The 22610-nt window shown below is 48.9% G+C and overlaps 1 protein-coding gene across 10 annotated transcripts; it reads right to left on the bottom strand.

Annotated features, from left to right (window-relative positions):
• Window positions 1-322: 322 nt before the first annotated feature.
• On the bottom strand, window positions 323-22209 carry CHST6 (carbohydrate sulfotransferase 6). Of its 10 annotated transcripts, none has more exons than XM_060398269.1 (7): window positions 22164-22209; window positions 21749-22026; window positions 13012-13201; window positions 7297-7371; window positions 7130-7197; window positions 6834-6939; window positions 323-6493 (listed from the first exon to the last, which is right to left on the bottom strand). In XM_060398269.1, the coding sequence occupies exon 7, from the start codon at window positions 6475-6477 to the stop codon at window positions 5290-5292; it is 1188 nt and encodes a 395-aa protein (XP_060254252.1). In that variant the 5' UTR covers window positions 6478-6493; window positions 6834-6939; window positions 7130-7197; window positions 7297-7371; window positions 13012-13201; window positions 21749-22026; window positions 22164-22209; the 3' UTR covers window positions 323-5289. The 10 variants fall into 10 exon arrangements, with proteins under 10 accessions (XP_060254252.1, XP_060254257.1, XP_060254251.1 ...); XM_060398274.1 differs by having other exon boundaries at window positions 7297-7642; XM_060398268.1 differs by lacking the exon at window positions 7130-7197.
• Window positions 22210-22610: the final 401 nt, after the last annotated feature.

Raw genomic sequence — 22610 nt, forward strand, 5'->3', positions numbered from 1 at the left:
ACAAACTGGTTAAGAATCTCACAATTTTAAGAACATGGTGACGAAGGTACCGTTTCTTCTCTCAGTGGGGGGGGGGGGGGGAACCTGAAGAAGAATACAACTTCAGGAAAAACACAAACTTACAAGAAAATTATGAAGCATATATAAAGCAAACAAAAACTTGGGGTGTGTGTGTGTGTGTGTTTATTTTTTAGCCACCCACCACCTCCGTTTCACTTACAGTGAGATGAAGAACTATAAAACTTTCAGAAGACAATGTTGAATATCTTTATGTCCATGATGGTAAAGGAGTTCTTAAACTAGATACAAAAAGCAAAGACCATAAAGGAAAGAATGGGTAAATTTAATTACTTTAAGGCTTTGTGTTATACAAGGATTATCACAAAGAAAATATAAAGACAAGTCACAAACTGCGAGACAATATCTGAAAGATAAATAACTGACATAGGAGTGGCATTCAGAACATATAAACTACTTCTAAAAGTCAATAAGAAAATGACAAACAAAAGACCTGGATAGGTACTTCAGCAAAGAGAAATACAAGTGGCCAACAAAAATATTAATAGGAAAAGATGCTTAACCTCATTAATCAGTGAAACAAAATGAATCACAATGAGATGTCACTTGTCAACCTCCCTACAGCCAAAAATTTTAAAGTCTGAGAACGCTGATTGTTACTGAGGTTGTAGGGCAGCTGGAACTCTGGAGGCATACACAGATATATGAGTGCTCAGTTGTGTCCCACTTTTTGGGATCTCATGGACTGTAGCCCACCAGACTCCTCTGTCCATGGGATTGTCCAGGCAAGTGTTCTGGAGTGGATTGCGATCTCCTACTCCAGGAGGAAACTCCAGGGTCAGGATCTTCCTGACCCAGGGACCAAACCCATGTCTCCTGCATTGCAGGCAAATTCTTTACCACTGAGCTACCTGGGAAGCCCATAAATAGACCATCTGGCATAATGTTGAATGAAGATACTCATGATCCAGCTATTTAGCTCCTAAGTAAATGTCCTACGGCATTGGTAGCAAGAGATATAGACAAGATTGTTCCCAGCAGCGCTTTAACAGTTTACGGTTGTTGCTGCAGTCGTACCCGACCCTTTGAGACCCATGCACTGCAGCCCGCCAGGCTCCTCTGTCCGTGGAATTCTCCAGGCAAGAATACTGGAGTGAGTTGCCATTTCCTTCTCCAGGGGATCTTCCTCCCAACGCAGGGACTGAACCTGGGTCTCCTGCGTTGCAGGCAGATTCTTTACCATCTGAGCCACCACGGAAGCCCAAATATTCCATTTTTAGTTAGTTAAGTCGCTTGGTCAGTCATGTCTGACTCTTTGCTACCCCATGGACTGTAGCCCACTAGGCTCCTCTGTCCATGGGATTCTCCAGGCAAGAATACTGGAGTGGGTTGCCATTTCCTTAGGTAGGTATAAATGAAAATGATTTATTTACCTCTATAGATGATGAGGGGCGCTCAGTAGGAAAGGGTGACCAGGGCATTCCTGAATCCATTCCAGAGAGTGTAAGTTGGTACTTCATTTTTGGAGTAATTTGGCAATTTCACATTTAAAAGATGGATGCTCTTTGATCCAGCAGTTCTATTTCTAGGAATTTTACTATAGACACACAAACTCACTCATCTCCTGGGGTCCTCTCCCATCCCACGAGCTTGGATCCCCAGGAGTGAGCCTTTTGTCAAGGAAACGTGATTCCAAGGGGGCCAACCCCTCAATAGCTCTCTGCCTTTTCCTCCTATGCTCAATGAACTCCTATCCATCCTTTATTTGAACCAAATATTTCCTCTTCAAAAATGTTTTCCTGCCTCTCCACAGTAAAGTAGGCCACCCTCTACCCATTCTTATTATTTATTCACAGTTGCCTGTTTATTTATAGGACTTTTTATTTAGTGTCTGTACTCCCCACCAGAGCAAAGGCTGTGACAATTCTGTTTCAGGGCCTGACCCAGGGCTAACTCATGAAAACAATGGACTGGGTATTGTCTGTCTTTGTCCTGAAACCTTATCTGGGTTCACATAGGGGCTTGCCGAAAAGCTGCTGCGCCCTGCAGCTCTCACAGAGGCTTGTCCAGAAGGCCCCATATGTGGGCAGCAACATCTGAGAGCCAGTCATTGGCATCCTGGAACCTCGGAGACAGGTGAGAAGGAGTGAGTCACACAGCAAAAGCCATTCACTGTGCTGTCGCTGAGACAATCTGTGACCCTGGCAGGGACAAACGAAACTTGTGGATGCCAGTATCAGGCTGGGCTCCGAGCCCCAACCCAAATGCCTTCCTGGAGCCCCCTAGGGATCGGTGACTGCATGTCAGCCTCTGGCACCATGAACCTCTGGCTGGACCTTCTTTGCCCAAACATAGCACGTTGCAGACTTCCTGGCTGACTCCTCCACTTAACCATGTGCTCCTTCCAGGTGGAGCCAGGAGTCTGCTTTTATCCCCAGAGGCTATCCTGGGGTGGGGGGGGGCACATATGGGGAGGAAAGGGGTTGGTGGCAGGGTCCCCATTGCCCCAGCCCACTGCCCACCCCAAGATGTTTGCAGCTCAATGCCAGGACAGAGGCGATCATTTTGCAACATTTAAAAATATCAAATCACTATGTCATGCACCTGGAACTTATGTAGCACTGTAGGTCAATTATATAATTAAAAGTACAATAAAATTTTGGAGAGAAGAGGAGAAAGGTGGAGGCATTAAATCTCCATCTCTTAGAACATTTTCATTTTATTTTTGGCCATGCCATGTGGCTTGCAGAATCCTATTTCCCCTATCAGGGCCTGAACCCAGGCCCTCAGCAGTGAGAGCGCAGAGTCCCAACCACCAGACAGCCAGAGAATTACCTCTTGTAACATTTATAAATTTAAAAATTGCATTTTTCTTTTTATTGTATCTATCTGAGATGGCTGATATTAATTAAACCTAGTATGGTAATCATTTCCCAATATAGGTAAATCAAACCATCATGCTATACACCTTAAACTTAGAGAGTGATGTATGTCAATTTTTCCTCAATAAAACTGAAACCAAAAAAACCCAAAATGTCAGGACAGCTCCTTGACACCCAGAGACGCACATCTCTGGGTGATGATCTGGCTTTTGAAGCCTATGATGGAGTCTTCTGCTCCATCCCCAGTTCAGTTTATTTGTTATAACCATAAGCATTGAAGTTGAAGATGTAAGTTTGAGTTCCGGCCCATATATTAAGCCATGTGACCCTAGCCTAAGTCATTAATAAATTCTGCATTTTAAATACCTTCTTCTACTGTGAGAAGGGGCAGATGGAGCCCGAAGTTTCTACAGCTAGACAGGTCCCTAACTGAGGCATCCTGAAGTTTCGGCTTCAAGGTCAGTATCCATCTGCTCCCTGCGAGGAAGAAATGGAAAGTGCCAGACTGCCCTTGACCTGCCTGCTTTGCAATGAGGACGTGGGTCTGCAATCCAGGTCCCACCAATCCAGGCTGAGAACGGGAAGCCAGCAACCTCCAGAATCCCTCCTAGTCACTGATGGCCTCAGCGAGGGCAGATCCTCACTCCCAGCGGGAACGGGCTAAGGTGTTCTGGTGGCAACTGTCAGTCCGCAGATCAGCTCTGTATTCCGGTGTGATGGATATTCTATTTTCATGGACTCCAATCTGCTTCCCTGTCCTTCCCAGAGGTTCTGTGACCCTTCTCCCTCCTTTTCAATATTTTTTGAGCACTTGTTGGCTTTCATGTCTTGAATTTAAGACTAGCTCTTACATATCCACATCTTCCCCCTTCGCCTACCCCCTACCTCCTTTTTTAAAATCCAGCCTCTGTTTCATAAGACCCTCTGCCGGCAGAGCCAGGTGCTGTAGCTTGCAGCTAGGAATTGTATTTTGTTCTCCTCCAGGGCCTGGCACAGAAGGACCACAGGGAGACAGCCACCCTAGAGTCTTTTTCCTTCCAAGCTCCTGGCAAGCTTTATCTGGTTACATCCACCCCGTGACTTGCCCTCCAGGCACTGATCTTGCTGCCAGCCTCTTGCTCTGCCACACGCTCTGCCTGGCTTGCTGCCCAGGCCTGCCCAGCCTTCTTTCCCTGCACTTTGCCTGCTCACTGCCTCCCTCCAGGCTTATCCAGGAAGCTCCCTAGATTCTGCACTCTGAACCCCGAGCTTACCACTTCCCACATCTTACCTCGCAGCTGCGGTCCTAGCTACGGCCAACTGCTGAGCCCTTGGGCAAACAGGATGGGAAAATCTGACCCTTCTTGGTCCAGGAAACAGGTTTCTGCAAGCCTGATGCACCCTCTCCTCCCCAACGTGGTCTCAGAGCAAACCCCTCTCCTTCTCTTCAATCTCCTTCTCCTCCTGTAGCCTTGGACAAGTCCTTCACTTTTGCATTTTGCTTCTCCAACTTTACAGGCCGTAAACTCTAATTTGTATCATACAGGTTAAATATGTTTATTTCTGTAAGTAGGAGCTTTCCCATCAGGACAAATCAAAGGTTCACCTTACTTAGGCAGGTGATGGGGCCGTATGGGCTCCTGGGAGATTGGGTCAGAGAGAGACTAAGGGGAGACCCCAAGATAGAGGCTTGGCTGATTTCTTGCTGAAGACACAGATGAATATAAAAGCATTGGCTTTGGTGGCACGTGGTGCCAGAGGATTTGGGGGAACAGAGTCTGGGGGGGTGCCGTGGATGGGGAGATGTACTGACTTCAGGGGCCAGCTGGCCACAGTACCTCTCCAGTCCCAGGTAGGGCTGGGCCAGCCTTCTCAGCTGCAGGATGAAGCATCCTGAGGGAGACTGAGAGGGAAAGAAAGTGCTGGAGAAGGAGCCAAGTCGTCTGAACTTATTCCCCCCGTGCTCAGAAGTGGGGGAACCAGTCTGCTTTCTATGAAGAGTGTTCCTGTCCGGAATTCAGCTCCTACTTGCTGTTGCTTAATCACTTCAGCCACATCTGACTCTTTGCCCCCACGGCTCCTCTGTCCATAGGATTCCTCAGGCAAGAACAGTGGAGCGGATTGCCATGTGCTCCTCCAGGGGAATCTTCCCCACCTAGGGAGGGATCGAACCTGCGTCTCCTGCACTGCGGGCAGATCCTTTACTGCTGAGCTACCAGGGGAAATCATTCAGCTCCTAAAGAGGACTGGAAAGAAAGAAGGGGGCCGAAAGAAACTAGTTTGGGAACTCGGTCCTGGCCTGCTACAGGCGGGACCTCCCAAACTCTGGGCCACTGCGTGCCCAGCCCCTTCGGCACCACGCGTGGGTCTCCTGGCCCCGGTGACCGCCAGCCGCAGCTGGGGGCCTCCGCTACGGCCCGGGGCGCTCAGCAGTGGACGAGGCCCAGCTGAAGCTGCTCGGGCCGCGCGGCAGCACCAGGTCCAGGCTGAGGTCGCGCTGCTCGTCCTCGGAGAACACTGGCCGGTAGCCCAGCAGCTGCAGCGCGCCGGCACACAGCTCCTGCACGCGGCGGATCTTGGCGAAGGGCAGGGCGTGGCGCCAAGCCTGTGAGACGTTGAGCGCGTCCCTTGACGTGGTCTTGAAGGCCTCGCGGCGTGCGCCGGGCCCGGCGCCGTGGGTGATGTTGTGGATCCAGGCCTCGAGCTGCGGCGTGAGGCTCAGGCCCGTGAAGGCGTACAGCTCTCGGATCTCCTGCAGCGGCGCCCGCGCCAGATCCTCGAAGCGCACCAGGCGGTAGCGGCCGCGCAGGGCGGGCGGCGGCTTGCGTGTGGCAGCCTCGGCGATGCGCACGTGGCTACGGCACACCTCGCGCACCACGCGCAGGTCTGGGTCAGCCTCCACCCACTTGCCGTTGGTGCCCAGCACGATGCCGTTGTCGCGCGCCAGTGCCTTGGCCGTCTGCTCGCGCGAGCGCAGCACGGCGCGCGGGTCGCGCACCAGGTGCACGATGCGCAGGTGGAGTGCTGGGTCGCTGAGCAGCGGGTAGAGCACCTGCAGGTTGAAGAAACGCACCTCCTTGAGCACCACGTGGCTGTAGGAGCGGCAGGCCTCCTGTGCGAGGCTGAAGGGCCGCCGCGCGCACAGCGGCTTGCACACCGCCTCGCTGCTGATGGCGCCGCGCGGGAAGGCGCTGCAGGCGGGCGGCGAACACAGAGCCCGGCTCTCCGCCCACTGGAAGAGGTCCGACAGGTTGCGCCTCCATGGCAGGTAAGCGTCAAACACATCCATGTCGCACAGGAAGACTGAGCGCACCAGATCACGCACCGCCATGTGCAGCGCCAAGGCGCTGCCCTGCGACAGGGCGGCCCACACGTGCCACGCGGGCTCCATCAGGTAGAAGACGTCGGGGTGCTGGCTGAAGAGCTGGCCCACGAAGGACGAGCCCGAGCGCCACGAGGACAGCACCAGCACGTGCACCCGCTCCTCGCTACTCGCCGGAGGCGGCAGCCTGGGCCGGGAGACCAGGAAGAGCAGGAGACCGGTCTGCGCCAGCAGGAGCGCGGTTACCGCCGTGCTGGAGACGCGCCGCAGCCACATGCCGCCGGCCAGAGACCTGCAGAGGGAGCAGGCGGTAGCTGTCGGGGACCAGGGGCCGCTTGCCCATCCCACATCCCACATCCTGTCTGGGGCTGCCGGGGAACAGCTCTGGAACTTGCCCACCGCCCCAGGGAGACCACACCACTGAGGACCTCCCAAGTCAGGAGTGTGACTTGAAGGCATGTGCAGTGTTTGCAGAGCCAAACACCAGTTGCACAAGACTACGGGCAATGTTTTTCCCTTTGTCTCCTTTTCTCCCCTAGCCCTTTTCTTTCTCAGGGGGAACATATATGTAAACTGGAAGTCCTGCTTTTTGCTTGAAATTACTTATAGGGGAGCAATTTTAGGTTGTTTACCTAAATAGCTTGCTGGGTGATTTAGCAGAGCCTTCCCAACTGCGCCACTTCCTAGCATAATATCTCAGACCAAAGGCTTCACTTCTCTGTGACTCAGTTCACCCATCTGTAAAAGGGGATTCATCTTGGTCCTGGAGTATTGGGACGAGCCCGGAGGGCTGGGGCATGTACTAATTCTCAGAACTGAAAACTTGCACTTTCTGCGAAGTGTGCTTCTGTATTGTCTTTTTAAATAAGCAGATACTACTTTTGCTATTACAAATAAATAGACAAAAAACAGCAACTGTTGCTCTCACCCATGGACTGTGAAGTCCTGCAGGAAGCACGGATTCCCAAGGGAGGAGATCCTTCTGGATTGGTGGGACTTGGCAGAAGAAACCAGTTAAGTGAGAGGTAGGACGGAGCCAGAGAAGGGGAGAGATGAGGGCAGAGTCAGGCCCCTTTCCATGCTGAGGTTACTTACTGCTGCCCGGGCTGCTGAGAGGGCCGCCCACCTCGATCACAGGTCCATGGGAGAGGCCTGGAGGTTTCTCAGGGCCTGGGAAGGCAGGAGAGGGCTGGGTCAGATGGCCCCGGGCGCTGCGAGGGCTCTGTCTTCCCAGGCTGACAGAAGTTCCCCTCGGGTGGGAGTCTAGTTTCCCTTCCCCTGGCTGGAGCTGGCCAGGGACGAGCAGGTGGCTGGATACATTTTCCCAGATGGAAGTGAAATGAAAGTCTCTCCTGCTGGGTTTGAGTCTCTCTGATGCCACTCAGGAGCTAGGAGACCTGGGACAAATGACTTAAGTTCTCCAAGACTCAAGTTTCCTCCTCTGTAAAATGGGGATGATAACATTTGACCTTAAGGTTGCCGAGAGGAATGCTGCTACAAACACGTACGAGGAAAGGGGCTTGGTAAAGCACCACACATACCCCCTGTTACTGATGTAGTGTTCAGCTGTATCTGAGAGGAGGAACCATTGGGAGTCTCCACCCATAGAAGACCCCTGAGGTCACCTATGCTTAGAATCCCAGCATCTCCCAGACCCCCTGCAGCCCCCGAACATGCCTGAGTCCTTTAGTGGATCTTAAGAATGTCCCAGGGTGCAGGGGGAAAGATAAACTGGGGCACTGAGATTGACATATACACACTACTATATATAAGAGAGATAACTAATAAAAACCTACTAAAGCACAGTACCCCACGTCCAAGGTCGGGGCAGCGGCCAAGAGTGCCAGGCTGCGACGGCGCAGGAATGGCCGAGAGGAGCCACCACATGCCTGAGGTCAGGGGCGGCGGCCGGGAGGAGCAACCCCATGTCCAAGGAGCGTTGGCTGTGTGGGCGCAGGAGGGCCTAGAGGAGCTACTCCACGTTCAACGTCAGGAGGGGCGGTGGTGAGGAGATACCCCTCGCCCAAGGTAAGGAGCAGTGGCTGCGCTTTGCTGGAGCAGCCGTGAAGAGATATCCCACGTCCAAGGTAAGAGAAACCCAAGTAAGACGGTAGGTGTTGCAAGAGGGCATCAGAGGGCAGACACACTGAAACCATAATCACAGAAAACTAGTCAATCTAATCACACTAGGACCACAGCCTTGTCTAACTCAATGAAACTAAGCCATGCCCTGTGGGGCCATCCAAGACGGGCGGGTCATGGTGGAGAGGTCTGACAGAATGTGGTCCACTGGAGAAGGGAATGGCAAACCATTTCAGTATTCTTGCCTTGAGAACCCCATGAACAGTATGAAAAGGCAAAATGATAGGATACTGAAAGAGGAACTCCCCAGGTCAGTAGGTGCCCAATACGCTACTAGAGATCAGTTGGGAAATAACTCCAGAAAGAATGAAGGGATAGAGCCAAAGCAAAAACAATAACCAGTTGTGGATGTGACTGGTGATAGAAGCAAGGTCTGATGCTGTAAAGAGCAATATCGCATAGGAACCTGGAATGGTAGGTCCATGAATCAAGGCAAATTGGAAATGGTCAAACAAGAGATGGCAAGAGTGAACGTCGGCATTCTAGGAATCAGCGAACTAAGATGGACTGGAATGGGGGAATTTAACTCAGATGACCATTATATCTACTACTGCGGGCAGGAATCCCTCAGAAGAAATGGAGTAGCCATCATGGTCAGCAAAGTGAAAGTGAAGTCGCTTAGTTGTGTCCAACTCTTTGGGACCCCGTGGACTGTAGCCCACCAGGCTCCTCTGTCCATGGGATTCTCCAGGCAAGAATACTGGAGTGGGTTGCCATTTCCTTCTCCAGGGGATCTTCCCAACCCAGGGATTGAACCCGGGTCTCCTGCATTGCAGGCAGACGCTTTATCCTCTGAGCCACCAGGGAACTTAATGGTCAGCAAACGAGTCCGAAATGCAGTACTTGGATGCAATCTCAAAAACGACAGAATGATCTCTGTTTGTTTCCAAGGCAAACCATTTAATATCACAGTAATCCAAGTCTATGCCCCAACCAGTAATGCTGAAGAAGCTGAAGTTGAACGGTTCTATGAAGACCTATAGACCTTTTAGAACTAACACCCAAAAAAGATGTCCTTTTCATTATAGGGGACTGGAATGCAAAAGTAGGAAGTCAAGAAACACCTGGAGTAACAGACAAATTTGGCCTTGGAGTATGGAATGAAGCAGGGCAAAGGCTAATAGAGTTTTACCAAGAGAACGCACTGGTCATAGCAAACACCCTCTTCCAACAACACAAGAGAAGACTCTACCATGAACATCACCAGCTGGTCAACATCGAGATCAGATTGATTATATTCTTTGCAGCCAAAGATGGAAAAGCTCTATACAATCAACAAAAACAAGACCAGGAGCTGACTGTGGCTCAGATCATGAACTCCTTATTGCCAAATTCAGACTCAAATTGAAGAAAGGAAGGAAAACCGCTAGACCATTCAGATATGACCTAAATCAAATCCCTTATGATTATACAGTGGAATTGAGAAATAGATTTAAGGGCCTAGATCTGATAGACAGAATGCCTGATGAACTATGGATGGAGGTTCGTGACTTTGTACAGGAGACAGGGATCAAGACCATCCTCATGGAAAAGAAAGGCAAAAAAGCAAAATGGCTGTCTGGGGAGGCCTTACAAATAGCTGTGAAAAGAAGAGAAGTGAAAAGCAAAGGAGAAAAGGAAAGATATACCCATCTGAATGCAGAGTTCCAAAGAATAGCAAGAAGAGATAAGAAAGCCTTCCTCATCAATCAATGCAAAGAAATAGAGGAAAACAACAGAATGAGAAAGACTAGAGATCTCTTCAAGAAAATTAGAGATACCAAGGGAACATTTCATGCAAAGATGGGCTCGATAAAGGACAGAAATGGTATGAACCTAACAGAAGCAGAAGATATTAAGAAGAGGTGGCAAGAATACACAGAAGAACTGAACAAAAAAGATCTTCACGACCCAGATAATCACGATGGTGTGATCACTCACCTAGAGCCAGACATCCTGGAATGTGAAGTCAAGTGGGCCTTAGGAAGCGTCACTACGAACAAAGCTAATGGAGGTGATGGAATTCCAGTTGAGCTATTTCAAATCCTGAAAGATGATGCTGTGAAAGTGCTGCACTCACTATGCCAGCAAATTTGGAAAACTCAGCAGTGGCCACAGGACTGGAAAAGGTCAGTTTTCATTCCAATCCCAAAGAAAGGCAATGCCAAAGAATGCTCAAACTACCACACAATTGCACTCATCTCACAAGCTAGTAAAGTCATGCTCAAAATTCTCCAAGCCAGCCTTCAGCAATACGTGAACCATGAACTTCCAGATGTTCAAGCTGGTTTTAGAAAAGGCAGAGGAACCAGAGATCAAATTTCCAACATCCGCTGGATCATGGAAGAAACACGAGAGTCCCAGAAAAACATCTATTTCTGCTTTATTGACTATGTCAAAGCCTTTGACTGTGTGGATCACAATAAACTGTGGAAAATTCTGAAAGAGATGAGAATACAGACCACCTGACCTGCCTCTTGAGAAACCTATATGCAGGTCAGGAAGCAACAGTTAGAACTGAACATGGAACAACAGACTGGTTCCAAATAGGAAAAGGAGTATGTCAAGGCTATATATTGTTACCCTGCTTATTTAACATATGCAGAGTACATCATGAGAAACGCTGGGCTGGAAGATGCACAAACTGGAATCAAGATTGCCAGGAGAAATATCAATAACCTCAGATATGCAGATGACACCACCCTTATAGCAGAAAGTGAAGAGGAACTAAAAAGCCTCTTGATGAAAGTGAAAGAGGAGAGCAAAAAAAGTTGGCTTAAAGCTCGACATTCAGAAAATGAAGATCATGGCATCTGGTCCCATCAGTTCATGGCAAATAGATGGGGAAACAGCGGAAACAGTGTCAGACTTTATTTTGGGGGACTCCAAAATCACTGCCGATGGTGACTGCAGCCGTGAAATTAAAAGACGCTTACTTCTTGGAAGGAAAGTTATGACCGACCTAGATAGCATATTCAAAAGCAGAGACATTACTTTGCCAACAAAGGTCCGTCTAGTCAAGGCTATGGTTTTTCCAGTGGTCATGTATGGATTTGAGAGCTGGACTGTGAAGAAAGCTGAGCGCTGAAGAATTGATGGTTTTGAACTGTGGTGTTGGAGAGGACTCTTGAGAGTCCCTTGGACTGCAAGGAGATCCAACCAATCCATTCTAAAGGAGATCAGCCCTGGGTGTACTTTGGAAGGAATGATGCTAAAGCTGAAGCTCCAGTACTTTGGCCACCTCATGCAAAGAGTTGACTCATTGGAAAAGACTCTGATGCTGGGAGGGATTGGGGGCAGGAAGAAAAGGGGATGACAGAGGATGAGATGGCTGGATGGCATCACCGACTCGATGGACGTGAGTCTGAGTGAACTCTGGGAGACGGTGATGGACAGGGAGGCCTGGCGTGCTGCGATTCATGGGGTCGCAAAGAGTTGGACATGACTGAGCAACTGAACTGAACTGAACTGGAAGCAAAGTACTCTGTAATAACCTATATGGGAACAGAATCTAAAAAAGAGTGGATATAGATGTGATCATTCATTCATTTTGCCATACAGCAAAAACTAACACAACATTGTAAATCAACTATACTCCAATACAAACTAATTAAGAAAGAATGTCCCACAGAGGGTCCTACAGAATGAAAGGAACACCGAGCCCAGCTCCCACAACCCCAGGTCCCAGAGTTTTTTCCTCTTTGCACTGTTCTTCCTGCAGCAATCTCAAGGATGAGCCGCTTGGGAAGAGAAGGATCTGGAAGTTTCCTCTTTCCTTGCACAGTATTTGCTCCCCACGGAGACGCCATCACTGGCCACGTCACCACTGAGGGCAGCTGGCATCTAGACTGTAAGCACAGACCCCTCTCGACTCCCCCCCTTATCAGGGGCTTGCAGGATGCCCAACAGCTCTTGTTTCCCACTCGGTTCCCCCCGGAAGACCTGGCCAGCAGCCACCCGCCTGCTCTGCACACATTACCTCCTCTCCTGGAGGTTGTGTTTCTCAAGAACAGGGCACAGGAGTGGGAGGAAATTCTAACTCCTCTTTACTGACATAAAGAGCTCAAGGGCTAGGTGATTTGGGGCTTCCCTGGTGGCTTAGTGGTAAAGAACCCACCTGCCAATGCAAGAGACGCAGGTTCAATCCCTGGGTTGGGAAGATGCCCTGGAGAAAGGAATGGCAGCCCACTCCAGTATTCTTGCCTGGAAAATCCCATGGACAGAGGAGCCTGGTGGGCTACAGTCCATGGGGTCGTGGATATGACTTAACAACTAAGCACGCGTATACAGCTAGGTGATTTATGATCTCAATTTTTTATTTAGTTTAATTTATTTATTTTGGCCACAGCACTTGGCTTGTGGGCTCCCAATTTCTCGATCAGGGATCAAACCCAGGCCCTTGGCAGCGAGAGCTTGGAGTCCCAACCATTGGACTGCCAGGGAATTCCCTATGATCTCAGTTTTTTAGACGAAGGACCCAAGGTTTGGAGAGACAGCAAAGGACCCCAACGCAGGACTTACTTCGAGGTTTCTGGCACTTTCTGATCATAGGCTGCTGGCCTCTCCCTGTGGCTGGGAGATCGTGCAGAACACAGGACCCTGACACTTGGGCCCAAACACTGCTGCCCAGGCTCGCCTCGCCCTCCCCTGGTAAGGAGGACCTCACCCCCAGGCCAAGATGCTTGTTACCTGCACTCCAGGGATGCCAGAAGTCTTCTTAGGTGACTCACGCTATACAGGAACTGTTATCTGATCCTCCGATTGGAACTCAAGAACTAGGAAGCAGACGGAAATATTCTGCGCATGCAGGGTGTCCAGAGAATCCAGGTCCCGGCTGGGCGTTTTCTGAGAAGGCAGCTTACATTCAGCACACCACCAACTGGCCCAGGGTTCAAGTGAGGAAGAACATGTCAGGCAGGCACTGGGATGTGTATTTTATCTTCTTGATTGAATTTTATTCTCCCCAAGTCCCTAGAAGGTAAAAATCACCCTGTGTGTTTTAGTTGAGGCAATGGGGCTTAGAGACATGAATACACAGCTGGTAAGGGGTAGGGCAGGGGTTTCCATCCAAGTGCCAGGCCCCCAGTGTGGGGCTCTGGGCGGCCCCATTCCTACACCTTTGCCCAATGAAGCTCCTCGCTCTGGAAGGGTCATCTGCCTCTCCTATGAATCCTTTGTAATATTTTGTGGGCACATATTTACTATTTGTCTAATTTTTGAAAAGGTGATACATAGAAGTGGTACAAAATTCTGTGTGTGTGGAGTTTTCTCCTTTTGGGAACCTTCCTACACTGTTGGTGAAAATCGTATTACTAAGCTGGTATAACCACTATGGAGAAGAGTATGGAGATCTCCCAAAAAACAAAAAATACAGCTACCATATGATCCAGCAATCCCATTCCTGGGCATATACCTGAAAAGACAACTCTAATTAAAAAGATACATGCACCCCAATATTCATTTGTTGTTGTTGTTAAGCAACCTGAAGGTGCATAAACAGATAAAGAAGATAAGGTACATATATCCAATAGAATATTTCCAAGCCTTAAAAAGAATAAAATAATGCTATCTGCCGCAACACAGATGGGCCTAGAGAGTATCATACTAAGTCAGACAGAGAAACACAAATACCTTATGATAGCACTTATATGCGGAATCTAAAAAAAAGAATGATACAAATGAACTTACTTACAAGACAGAAATAGACGTACAGACATAGAAAAAAAAATTGTGGTTACCAAAGGGATGAGGGGGATAAATTGGAAATTTGGGATTAACAGATATATACTACTATATATAAAATAAATAATAAGGACCTACTGTATAGCACAGGGAACTGTATTCAATATTTTGTAATAACCTGTACTGGAGAAGAATTATATATATATATATAAATAAATTATATATATAAATACAAATAAATAAAAGTTTTAAAGTGTATAAGACCTAAAAGAAAAAAGCATATACATACTAGAAATTCTGTAAATATCCTAAAATTTTATATGAAATTCTTTATTGTATGTTCATGTACTATTTCCTTCGTTCTGTAAACATTTATTCTGTGGCTATTATGTGCAAAGCATGAAAGTAAATATTGACATGTGGCCACTGCCTTCAGCTTAATTTCTAGCTGAGAAGGTCACCATGAAGCAAGTGATCATTTAACCACAAGCATAGTAAGTATCCAAGGGGTCACAAAGAGTTGGACATGATGAGCAACTGAACTGAACTGATAGGAAGTGTAATAAGGGGCAAGGACAGTGCTGTGGGAGCCTGCAGCTAGGAGCAAGCAGAGGAGTCTTTCCTTAGCCAAGTGCTTTTTGAACCGGGATCTGATGGCTGAGCAGGGAATACCTGTGGTAAGGGCTGTGTGAGGGAGCAGGCGGAGAGAAGAGGTTAGTATGTCAGATGAAGGAGCATCTCTGAAGGCTCCGAGAAGGAGCATTTCATGTTCAAGGGTCAGAGGAAGGCCAGAGAGGCTGTAGGTACAGTATCTAAATGAAAAAAAAAAAGTCATCCCACTGAACCCAGCCCCATTCGTGGCAGATTTTCTGTTAAAGAAAGCAAACCCTGGTGCACATGCTTTCCCAGGCCTCTCACAGCTGAGCACTGCTGATGGCATCACAGCCCAGGATTTCCAACTTGGACTTGTCCTGTTCTACGCAGTCTACCCAGAGCTGCTCCTTGAATTTCCCCAAACCTCTTTTATTCCCTCCTCCTCACTATATACAGAACATCATTAGTGTACAATTATAATTAGAGAAATAGTTCCTGCCTCCAGGCATCTGAAACAAACTTAGTTCAGTAAGAAGTACATGAAGAGGAAAGTGTCAGGATTTCCCTGGTGGTCCAGCAGTTAGGACTCGGCACTTTCCATACCAAGGGCCAGGGTTCAATCCCTGGTCAGGGAATTTAAGATCCCGCAAGCCACCAGGCATGGCCAAAAAAAGGAAAGTGTTCTACTAACTGAAGCATATTGTTTCTGTAAATATAGTAATTTGGAGGGAAGAAAAAGGGACTAAGAGGAAGAAATAGGGCTCTGTCCTGTTTGCTATGGGTTTCCCTTGTGGCTTAGATGGTAAAGAATCCGCCTGCAATGTGGGAGACCTGGGTTCAATCCCTGGGTTGGGAAGATACCCTGGAGGAGGGAATGATAACCCACTCCAGTATTCTAGCCTGGAGAATCTCCATGGACAGAGGAGCCTGGCAGGGTATAGTCCATAGGGTCACAAAGCTCAGACATGACTGAGCTTTCTATAATAATAGCTAATATGATAGCCCATAGAAAAATGCCAATCAATTTTATCAAAAGGCCTGGAGGGACTTTGTTTTGTATCCAAGATTAGCAAGATTAGCTTTCCAGTAGTAGAGAGCTGTGTATTCAGGCTACTAAGACACACTGCCCATGGCACATGGGAGAACATGGAACTGGTCCTGCATTGAGAGGTACAGTTTTTTAATGTCTGTCCTTTCAGAAACAGTAGCTGTGTACTCATAAATTCAGTGCCTACAAACTATAAGGCGGAGTATGTGGGCTCAGTTGCTCATTAAAAAAAAAAAAAAAAAGTAAGCCTGATGCCACATTTCAGGACGTAGAGATTGCAAAAATCTTTTTTTTTTTCAAATTAAAAATAACCTAATATTAAGATCATTGAATTGCTTTAAAAAAAAGTTAAGAATCCTGCCAGAGTAAGACAATAAGTGTCATGTCAGGGATTGCCTCAAAGCCTGAGTGAGATGATATTAATAGATATTTGCTGAATTGATATCAGGCACTCTGATCCAAATCCGAAGGGAGTGATCCTCCACTTGTCCTGTATTTCTTTCTGCCGAGCATCTTAACATTATGATGGCTTCTAGTCATCCCTGACTAGCTCTTGGTCTGAGATAGAGAAGGAGCCCCCACTCTCTCCGATGTGCCGATGGGAACACTGAGCTACAGGGCAGGCCTCACAGGAGGTGCAGGAGGACAGGGATCTGCCCTCTGGGGCTGCTCCAGCTGCTCCAGCCTGCAGCTCCTCTCTCCAGTGTCTCCCAGCCCTGCAGTCTAAGGCAGTGAAAGGTAATCCTAGGTACCACTCCGGCTCAGATTTCTCTCAGTTTGGCATCAGCTGCAGGCCATTCTGTTCAGGAATCCCAAAGGCTAAAGAAAAGAGATTTCAGATGAGGCATGCGTGGACCTGAGGCATCAAGGGCCACCCCTGGAGACGAACCAGCTCTGATGGAGCCCAGGGTATCTACTGGAGAGAAGGCTGACGCGGAGGGCAAGAAAGACGAGGAAAGACGAGAAGGGAGAGAAAAAAGAACAAGAGACAGGGAGGGGAGAGAGAGGAGAAAGACGGATGCCTGTGGTGGTGTGGGAATCACGGAACACCACCTGTGAGGGCTTCCTACATACCAAGCCTTTCCCACCCATCTTCCTCTGAAGATCAGATCAGGATTATCTCACAACAATCCTATGAGGTGCATCTGATGGGCTACCCTATTTTACAGAATAGGAAACTGAGGCTTAGAAGGATTCAGGAACTTGACTAAAGAAGAGGAAGCTGAGGCTTAGAAAAGTTCAGGAACTTGCCCACAGAGCAACAGTCAGAATTTGAACTCCAGCTGTCTAACTTTAGAGCACTTCATGACATAATGCTGAGTGAAAAAAAAAACACAGCAAAACATTCCGTGTGTTAAAAATACGTGAATATCAAAGGATACCATCAAGAAACTGAAATGATATCCACAGAGGGGAGAAAATATTTGCAAATCATATAAATAGCAAAGGACTTGTACCCACACATAAAGAGCTCTTACAACTGAACAATTAAAAAAACCTGATTTTAAAATAAGCAACATATTTGAGTGGATATTTCTCTGGAGAAGATGGACACATGGTCTATAAGTGCATGAAAAGATCCTTGATAGCTTCAGTCATTAGGAAAATGCAAATCAAAACTGCTTTGGGTCACCACTTCCCATCCTCTAGCTTGGCTGTAATAATAAAGACAGATAATAGCAAGTGTTGGTGAGAATATGGTGAAACTGCAACCCTCACAGGCTGCTGGTGGGAATGTAACGTGGTGGATTGCTGCAGAAAGCAGGTCATCCCTCAAGGAAGCATAGAATTACCATGTGATCCAGCAATTCTACTCTAAAATACGCAAATCCAAGAGAACCAAAAATACATGTGTACACAAAAACGTGCTCATGAACTTTCACAGCAGCATTAATCATAATAGCCCCAAAGTGGGACTGTCCTATATGTCTATCAGTTGATGAATGGATAAACAAAATGCGGTGTACTCATATAACTGAATATTCTCTGGCAGTAGGAAGGAATGAAACACTGATATGTACCGCAAGACAGAAGAACCTTCAGGTGGTTAACGCACAAGACTGAATATGCTATAAACCAGTGAACTGGACCCTTAAAACAACTTCAAAGAATGTGAATTATATCTCAATAAAGCTGTTACTTAAACAAACAAAGACCAAAATGATTTAGTATAGGAAGAAATCCAGAAGGATGCATGCTGAATATTGGTGGTTATTCTGTGGCCAGATTACAGGTCATTTTTTTCTTGTTTTATCACTTTGTCAATCATTAACAATCAGGTCTGTTTCATCAATTCAAAGAGGCATGGGTGGGGTTTGCTGACTTAGCTTTTATTGCAGGAAGAGAGGCACCCCCAAGCCATCTTCCAGCTGACCTGAGGTGCCTAGGTGGCTAGAGGGGAGGGGCGTGGGATGGAAAACTACCTGGCCTTTGTGAAGGGCTCCAACCCATACTCAGCCTCAGAGCTCTGGGCTGGGGCAGGCGGTGGTGAAGACGTGCTTGGCCCTAAGCCCAGCCACATCTGCCATTCCCCTGCTGGCCCTGGGGAGCAGCTGTGTGGCATCAGCCGGAGGTAGGGAGGCTCCAGTCACAGAGCCCGGATGCTGCTGGAGTAACCAGACCCGCCTGCAGGAACCTACTGGGAAGTGAAATCAAGTTAGTCTGGGAAAGGAGCTTCAAGTCTCCTTGGCTCAGAGCCATGTGCGGGGCTTTCAGAGCAGATGAGCAGATACCAACACAGAAACTTTTTTCCAAGGCTCTGAACTTTGGGGATCCCCAAAGCACACCTTACACAACACCTAACTTGGTCTAAATCACTGCACCTGACAGGAGGGGCCTCAAGTCTGGGACTCCCCCTCTCCTGCAGTAACACTCGTGGGGAATAGAGGGTGCGTATTCCTCTCTGGCACCCAACCCCCAGGTGTGGGCTGAGCCCTCTTATGCAGGGATCATCTGGAATGTTCTCTGGTTTATTTTTCTTAATCTCTTATTTTGATTCATTTATTTTTAAAAAGTCATTTTTAAAAGACTCATTTAAAAGAGTCATTAATTCATTTTTTAAAAAGACTAAATCATTTTTATCAGTCAATGGCATGGAAAGAAAAAAGGAAGGGATTATTTTAGAAGAAAACAGCTTGGTCCAGTCACTGAGCTGCCGCCAAGGACTCAGTAGACTCCCTTTCGAGCCTCCTCTCTTCCTGATGCTACTTCCCAAGGCTCCATATCCCCTGCCCACCGTCTCCCTCAGCCGCCTTCAATTGTATTTATGTCCACTATCCAGAACCTCCATTCTTTGGACCCCTTTGCTGATGCAAGTAAGGGTGCTTATCTGCCTCCTGCTGGCACTGAGGATTATATCCATATAAGGATTCAACGAAGAAACGGCAGGGGATCGCTGATGATTATGATAAAAAGAATCTAGTGAAGGAGTTTAGGAAGAAATTTGCCTGCAATGGTACTGCACTGAGCATCCAGAGTATGGACAAGGAATTCAGCTACAGGGTGACCAGCACAAGAACATACGCCAGGTCCCGGTGGAGACTGGACTGGCTAAGGACAGTTCCTGGTGGAGACTGGACTGGCTAAGGACAGTTCCTGGTGGAGACTGGCTAAGGACGACCAGCTGAAGGTTCATGGGTTCAAGTGCTTTTGGCTCACTGAGGCTTAAGTGAGGATTTCCTTGCAATGAGTAGAATTTCCCTTTGTCCCTTGTCACAAGTTTAAAAACCTCTCAGCCTGTATAATGTAACCATCTGGGGTCTGCTTTTAACTTGGACTAGTGGAACTCCTTTCTGCAACAAACTGAACAGAGCCATGCTGTCTAGTCTTGGGGTCCCTCATTTAAACAGGGGTCAAGCAGAGGCGCCTGGCAGTGTCCAGCCTGAAACAAAGCAGCAACAGTGATGCTTCAGCCAAGTCCAGAGCCCCAGGATCACAGGCGGCTATGTCTGGCCGGAAGCCCCTCAGCAGTCCGTCTGCAGAGTTCCTGTCCTGAGAGAATGTCACCACCTGGACAGCCCTCGATGAAGCGGAGAATGGAGGATGGGTGAGGCAGCTGTACTGCTGGAGGGAGCCTTTGGTGGTCGGGGAAAGGTCCCCTGCTGTCTCCAGTGTGACCCAATGGGCAGAGCTTAGAGCAACCAACCACCCTCTAGTGAGGGGCCAGGACATCTGGCTTGCCACCAAGGTCTTTTTGACCAGACATATCCTAAATAATCAAACTAGAAGGTGAGGCCAACCTTCTATCAAATTTCAAACCGATCTATCCGTCATAGCTGTAGAGCTTGCAACTCACTAGCAACAATGGCCCAATGCCATGCGAAGTAACAAACTGATTTTGGGTTTTTTTCCTCCCGCCCTGTTCAGTTTTAATGTTATGTAATGTATTTAAACCCTTATTTAAATAAAACTTATTTTCAGAAACAACAACAAAAAAAGGAAAACAACACAAAACAGCCAAAGACAACATGTGTACCTTGTTTGGATTCTGATTCAGACAAACCCAGTGTGAGAAGATATCTCTGAGGTAATCAGAGAAATTTTAACATGGACTGAGTATTAGGTGATATTGGGAAATCTTTGTTAATGCTACTATCACTACAAAGAATACTCCTGTTCATGCATTTCTGTACCTAAATCCCCTGACTAGCCTAGAAGCCAGACCCTCTCTCTCTCATACCAGGTAGTGGGGTTAGCATATGGGCTAAGAGTATGAACTCTAGTTGATGACTCAGTGGGTGATCTTGAGCAAGTTGAGCAAGTTAATCTCTCTGTGCTTTTTTTAAATCTATAAATAGGGGAAATAATATAACTCACTTCATGGGCTTGATTTGAAGATTAGAGGAATTAATATTAAAGCACACAGATAATGTCTGGCACATAGGCCACTGAAAAGTATTTGTTCAAGGATCTTCTAAAAATTCTGGGTCACAACTGTGTTCTATAAGTCCAAGAGAAAGCCTGTGCATAAGGAAAACTCGAAGAAAATAGCCCAACCAAGTCCAAGTGACCCTAGCAATAGAAAGAATCAAGCGTAGGCAGCAGTGGTGGTGGTGGTGATTTAGTTGCTAAGTTGTGTCCGACTCTTGCAACCCCATGGACTATAGCCTGCCAGGCTCCTCTGTCCATGGGATTCTCCAGGCAAGAATACTGGAGTGAGTTGCCATTCCCTTCTCCAGGGAATCTTCCCAAACCCAGGAATTGAACCCAGGTCTCTTGCATCACAGGCAGATTCTTTACCAACTGAGCTACCAGGGAAGCCACACATCCCAAACAGGAGATAGTTAATCAAGGCTGAATGCCTGCCGTCTGAAGCCAGATTGGGTTAAAATTGTGCTCTACAACCAGTGGGGTGTGTCACTTTGAGCCAGTCACTCATAACCCATGGGCTTCAGCTGACTCTGAGAAGAAGGCTCCAGCAGCGCCTACCATGCAGTCTGGAGAGGACTAAATGGAACAGACTAACCCTTGGCATGGCCAGGCTCACCAAGCAGCCTGCTATTCTTGTTAACTCTGGTGCTTGGCTCACTCCCTCATGGCGTCACCTCAGCCAAGTCTTTTCCGCTCTTGGGGCCTCACTTTTCCCATCCTCGAGCCTCCAGTGCAAGAGGGAAGAGGAAAGAGAGTGAACATCTGCTGGGCACCTATGCTGAGGCCCAGGGAGGCAGTCTCTATTGCTGCCCGCGGTCCAGCAGCTGGGAGCAGGGCCCCCCAGACTCAAATTCAGCTGGATCTGGTTCCAAATTCACTTGCCCGAGCTGCTTTTCCTTCAGGGTTCTATGGAAAAAGCCCTTGGAGAGTTTTTTGTTTCTGTGTGTTTTCTTTTCTTTTTTTTTTTTTTTAATGAAAGCCATACCCTTTGAAACTCAAGTTGCAAGAGACAAGGGATCCTCAAGAAATGCCCTGTGGAGCTGAAGCCCCCGGAAGACCCTTTCCAACCAGCACTTGGAAAAGGGTGATGCCCTTTTAACGTTCTCATAAAAGCCACCCTCAGCTCCAACTGGCACAGCCCACGGGGGGCTGCAAGGTCACCGTCTCCCCAGCTGGGCCCCCGGCCGCCCAGGGTGTGGGCATCCCGCGCGGAGAGAGGGCGAATCAACGTACCCCAGGCGAGGTGTTCCGGCCCGGGGGCGCGGCGCGGGGCACACGCCTCTGGCCCCAGTCTCTGCCGAGACTCCTGGACGCCGCCTTCACCCAGCTCCGTCCGCGGCCGCTGTCTCCTCGCCGGGACAGTCCGCAGGGTCGTACGGCTCTGAAGGGGCACCCGTGCCCCCGGGGCGGAGGGCGCTCCGAGAGGCGTGGACTTGGCAAGCGGGGGCCGAGATATTGGAGGCACCTGGAGAGCCAAGGCGGCGGGAGGCTGGAAACCGGGCAGGAGTCCCCTAAAAAAAAGAGAGGTGTCGTTGAGAATGGGATGCTGAGGGAGCCGTCCCGGGCTGGGGTGGCGTGCGGGGCAGGACGCGAAGCAGCCTCGGAGCCCCCCGGGCGCCCGGGCGCCCGGCCCCGCGCCGCGCGCTACCTGTGCGGCCGCTCGGAGCCTCGGGCTGGAGCGGAGCGCGCACAATGAGGCGCTTTCAGACGTGGCTGCGGTCCCGGAGCGGGCGGGCGGGCGCCGGGGCGGGAGGGGAGGGAGGAAAGAGCCGGTTGGCCCCCGGGCTCGGGCTAGCCTGCCCACCGCGGGCCGAGGGGCCACGCCTCGGGGGAGGGGCGGCCGCCCCGGGCGGCGCGGGCGAGCCCCGGAGAGGAGGGCGAGCCGCGGAGAGGAGGGCGCAGGTGGGCCCGGGGGGCGGCCGGGGGCGCGTGGCTCGGCGCGGCGTGTCAGGGGGCGCCCGCCGCGTCGCTTCTCACCCCACTCGTTGACCAAGAAAGTGTTTCCCCCTCCAATCGATCCCCAGAGAAGGGAGACTCCTGGGAACACAAAAGGCCCTTGTGAAAGAAACCGAATCTTAATTTTGCCCCTGCTCGC

Source organism: Ovis aries, chromosome 14 (genome assembly GCF_016772045.2).
Source record: "Ovis aries strain OAR_USU_Benz2616 breed Rambouillet chromosome 14, ARS-UI_Ramb_v3.0, whole genome shotgun sequence".
Lineage (NCBI taxonomy): Eukaryota > Metazoa > Chordata > Mammalia > Artiodactyla > Bovidae > Ovis > Ovis aries.

Bases quoted from the DNA above. Each gene is read 5' to 3' on its own strand.
- CHST6 (XM_060398266.1), bottom strand. From the start codon at position 6,477: ATGTGGCTGCGGCGCGTCTCCAGCACGGCGGTAACCGCGCTCCTGCTG.